At 40.5% G+C, this 4,966-nt stretch overlaps 1 protein-coding gene across 3 annotated transcripts in view; it reads left to right on the plus strand.

Annotated features, from left to right (window-relative positions):
- The window catches only part of LOC109961356 (WD40 repeat-containing protein SMU1-like), an 8,075-nt gene extending 3,186 nt beyond the window's left edge, over positions 1–4,889 (plus strand). For 2 of the 3 annotated variants that reach the window (XM_020602102.1, XM_020602101.1), the window contains 7 exons: positions 304–423; positions 715–831; positions 1,617–1,744; positions 2,930–3,056; positions 3,192–3,353; positions 3,523–3,675; positions 3,902–4,889. In XM_020602102.1, the coding sequence (XP_020457758.1) occupies positions 304–423; positions 715–831; positions 1,617–1,744; positions 2,930–3,056; positions 3,192–3,353; positions 3,523–3,675; positions 3,902–4,000 (906 nt within the window). In that variant the 3' untranslated portion in view covers positions 4,001–4,889. Of the gene's footprint in view, positions 1–303; positions 424–714; positions 832–1,616; positions 1,745–2,929; positions 3,057–3,191; positions 3,354–3,494; positions 3,676–3,901 lie in introns of those variants that run through there. The other variant, XM_020602103.1, reaches the window with a different exon arrangement.
- The last annotated feature ends 77 nt before the right edge of the window (positions 4,890–4,966 follow it).

Here is a 4,966-nt window from a genome sequence, read left to right on the forward strand (position 1 = left end):
TTGCTTTACTCACCTGAAGCCACTTGTCTTAGGCTCTGGCTGTGCTTTCAACACTTGCAGATGGAGCTGCCTGAGCTTCCCGTCCTTGCTTTTCTTTGCCCAAGGTTATGAGTGAAAGTGGTCAGCCCACATAACAGCAGACTGCAGGAAACCTTTATGCCTCCCTGAGGTCACTTGGTTATAATTTATTTTTTATTCCTCTGTGCTTCTGGACCATGGGCTGCAAACTGAATAGGACAGTGTGCTTTCTGGGAGGCAGAGGAGTGTTAATGACTCATTTCTTTGTTTGGATTTAATCTGTAGTTTGGACGACGGTCACGTGTGGAATGTGCACGTTTCTCTCCCGATGGAAAGTATTTAGTCACTGGATCAGTGGATGGGTTCATTGAGGTCTGGAACTTCAATACTGGAAAAATTAGTAAGGTATGTAAACATGACACTTAGAAATACTTGTTAATTGTTTATGCATTTTAACAGGATATTGTTCATGCTCTTGCTGCATGCTGTCTTAGTTTGTTTACATAGATTTTTAATAAAACATTTTAAGGAGACTTTTACATGGTTAAATAACAGAACAGGACTCCAGCAAGTAAATACTGTTTGAAAACACATTTTTCATATGATAAAGATCTCTTCTTATTCCATTTATTTGGTTGATTTCATTGTTTTTCTACTCTGTGTTCACATCTGTGTGTATGTGCATGAATAAACTAGGATTTAAAGTATCAGGCCCAAGACAGCTTCATGATGATGGATGATGCTGTGCTGTGTATGTGCTTCAGTAAGGACACTGATCTACTGACAACTGGAGCTCAGAATGGCAAAATAAAGGTTGGACCTTATTATACTATATAATAGTGACGTCAGTTGATATTATTTTAAGGCAAAGCAAATATTTCTGGCATGTCTTCACCTGATGCTAAAGTGCACAGGTGAAGGAAAAATACACTGGAAAGGCAAAGAGTTCAGGAACATTTGCAGTGTATAGAGCAACTTTAATGTTAAAACCAATATATTTCAGCATGTAGCTTTCATCAGGGTCTGTTAAAAGCATGTAAGAAAAAATCATTTAAGTAGTACAGGTATAGAGAAAAAGTGAAAACAAGCAATTGCATACAAACACATGCATGTTGGCCAATGAAAACATGCACAAAAGTCTGTTGGGTATATGGTCATGTGGTTATCAGCTGTGGGGTGGCTGTGGCTCAGGGGTTAGAGTGGGTTGTCTCTTAACTGGAAGATTAGAGGTACAATTCCCGGCTTGTCCAGTTGAAGTGTCCGCTCTGAGTGTGCTGCAATGCATAGAAAAGCACTATACAAGTATAAGACCATTTACCAATCACATTCAAGGGTCAGAGAGGTAATAATAATAATAATAATGTAATAAGTGACACCGCATCTGATAAACATGCAGGAAAATGTGCACATTGGGTGGAGCCACAGCTCTCCTAGTAGGTGTTCAGCAGTCCAGATGTGTTTAGACTGTAAGTCTTATCACTGCATGGAAGTGTAAAAAGATGCTACAACAGAATCAAAGTATTGAAAATCCAGTAGTGAGTTAATAATGTTTAATGTTTTTAATAAAGCGTGCATGTCTGTGTGTGTTGGTGGGGAAGGTGTGGAAGATCCAGAGTGGCTTGTGCCTGCGCAGGTTTGAGAATGCTCACAACAAAGGTGTGACTTGTTTGAGCTTCTCCAAGGACAACAACCAGATCCTCAGTGCCTCCTTTGACCAGACCATCAGGTGGGATGTAACATTAGAATGAACACACTGCAAAGCAAAGTTGTTAGCTAGGACCAAAACATACGCATGAATATTTGTTTTGTTTAGTACAAGGAATATGAGAAATAAAACAGGAAAGGCATGATTGGAAGTTTTCTTTTCAAATTCTGGAGTCTTGTTGTGTCAAAACATTGCTTGCCTACTGTGGGAGGAAGTGAGAGCTCTCACTGACCTCAGACATGATTCACCCAAATTTTGCAAGCAGACATATTTCAGCTGGAAGCCAATGAGCTCTTTATGCAACCCACAGTGGATTAGCAAAATGTTGCCACAAGGGCACAGAAATAATAACAGAACTGCCACTGAAAATATGATTCACCTTGAAAAGCTTTATTCTTACATTTGTAAATCCCTTCTTTATCTTTTCAGTGGTTATTAACTGTCTGCTAGAGCGAGTTGTGATGTATTGCTAAAAATGGTGTTATACTTAACTGAACCCATCTGATTATCTCTAGCTCTTGATTCAGGCATGTTAGGCCCAGAAAATCCCCAGGGTACTCAAAAGAAGACATTTTTAAATGGCATTCTTTCAGAAAGTATTAGATGTTGCTTGCATCCATAGTGAACATGAAGATAAATATGCCGTACCTTCATAGGGCCAGGATGTCTGTCTTTTACTTCCTCTCTCTCTCTCTCTCTCTCTCTCTCTCACACACACACACACACAGTGTCCCATTCATTGCTGTGGCACTGAATATCTATTTCTGATTCCTGGGGGGTGTGGGCTGAGCCTCTCAGTTATTGGACCCACATGCGCTGTGTGGGTGAAGCTGACATACCATATGCTTAGGAATAAAGCTGCAATGTGTTCCTGTGCTTGCAATTCCACAAGCTTGGAGTCTGAATTGTTTACATAAGCTAAGTCATCCTCCCAGAGACAAGGGTGAATCAGCAAGCATTAAGCGTTTTGTCATGGTTTAGTTAATATGCAGCCAGTCACTCTATAGAGGCCAAAAATTAATTACCAGGAGTTCAGCAACAAGTTCTGTCTGGTCTCAACAAAATCCCCTCTTAATTCAAATCAACATGGATTTATTTATGAGTCGGTGCTGCTGCTGTATATGTCATATTTACTATTTTTTCATTAATTATTATTATTTTGTCTTTTTAACTGTTTTTGTCATTATCCAACAATGCCATTTTCAGAATCCATGAACTGCGGTCAGGAAAGACACTGATGGAGTTAAATGGCCATTCTTCATTTGTAAATGATGCAGCTTTCACTGAAGATGGATCTCACATCATCAGCGCCTCATCTGATGGAACTGTTAAGGTACAGTATAATGACCAACTTCAAAATGGATCCAAATTACCAGACTAGAATTTAAGGTCTGTGATGCATCAATATTATCACATAGTGAGGAAAGTGCTGTACTATAGTGCAGTGTGTATCCATCTCATTCTTTAGATATGGAACACAAAGACTTGTGAATGCATTCACACTTCCAAACCTATGTACCGGGTATCAGAGGTCCCTGTCAACAGTGTGATCCCTCTGCCCCAAAATCCCGAGCAGTTTGTGGTTTGCAACCATTCCAACACAGTGGTCATCATGAGCGTGCATGGCCAGGTGAGAGTTCTGTGACTTACTATCTATCCATAATCATCATTCAAAACAAATGAACAAAAGGTGCTTACACAGATATCAAGAATAACTGTGTTTACAATATAGAATTCTCAGCAACTAATGATTATCTAATGAATTCTGTAGAAGCTCCGTGTCTTCTCTGTCTCTTCAGACTGTGAAGACCCTCAGTTCAGATAGAAAGGAAGGAGCAGATTTTGTGTGTTGCACCCTGTCACCCCGCGGGGAGTGGATTTACTGTGTGGGAGAGGACTTGGTGCTGTACTGTTTCAACGCTTTGACAGGAAGGCTGGAGAAAACCCTGACTGTAAGCTCTGCTGCTAATATTCACTCTTTATCAAAGCCTGTGAGAAGAGGCAGTTCATCCACACATGTGTGAAATGTGGTTTATTAAATCTCTTCAACGAGTTTTCTTTTTGTCTGACTTAATACTTTGTGTAATTACTGCTGTGTAGCAGTCAGTAAGGCTGTAGAAAATAGTCAGGCTGATGAGGACTAGAGAATGTGTGATATGTCTTCTTCTGCACCCACAGGTTCATGAAAAAGATGTAATTGGCATCGCTCACCACCCACATGAGAATCTGATTGCCACATACTGCGAAGATGGCCTCCTAAGGCTATGGAAACCTTAAACTGTTCCCTGCATCCTAATGTGGAGGACCTAAAGAGCCATACACACGGTTATAGAGCAAATCATTTGTTTCTATTTAATAATGCAATAAGAAAAATGAATTAATAAAATTATGGTGGAACAGTGATTAGTGCTGTTGTCTCATAGCCAGAAGGTTCCAGGTTCAAGTCCAAGCTAACCTGGGGCCTGTCTGTGCAGAGTTTGCATGTTTTCCCTGTGCCTGTCTAGGTTCTCTCTGGGTACTCTTTCCTTTCTTCCTCTCACAGTCCAAAGACATGCAGATTAGGTTGACTGGCAACTCTAAATTGCCTGATTGAGTGTGGGTATGTATGGGTCTGTTTCTAAGTGTCATTTCCTGTGATAGACTGGGGACCTGTCCAGGGTGTATCTCCCCCCATGACCCTTGTTAGGATAAGCAGTGTAGATAATGGATGGATTAATAAAATTGATATATTAGTACTTTATACTTTACAAATGGATATATTGGACCATAAATAAATTATGAACCAGGACAGTTTAGTAGCTGTTCTGAAGCTTTTCTTTTTGACCAATATCACCAGAAAAAAATTTGTTGTAATTAAGGCAACATTTTGTCATTGTTTTAAAATTTTCATTCATTAATACTGACAAACATCATATTTTGACTCTGGGAGGGGTGGCACCAGGGGCAGCCAATCAGTTGCCACCCCTGGGCCCCCTGGGCCCCCTTGGCCACCCCCTTAGCTCTGGTCATGTATCACATGCTCTTCCTCAGTAGATGAATTTATCATGAACTTGTAGGTGCTAAAATTTCCTGTTTTTAAGAAGTTTTTAAAAACGTTTTATGAAATTAAAATGTTATTTGCACAGTGGATTGGACAGCAGTCGAAGGCAGGGGCCCCGATGACCCGATCTCTGGACACAGAGACTAGCCCTGGGGACATGGAATGTCACCTCGCTGGTGGGGAAGGAGCCCGAGCTTGTGCAG

Source organism: Monopterus albus, unplaced genomic scaffold (assembly GCF_001952655.1).
Source record: "Monopterus albus unplaced genomic scaffold, M_albus_1.0 scaffold54.1, whole genome shotgun sequence".
In the NCBI taxonomy this organism is placed as follows: domain Eukaryota; kingdom Metazoa; phylum Chordata; class Actinopteri; order Synbranchiformes; family Synbranchidae; genus Monopterus; species Monopterus albus.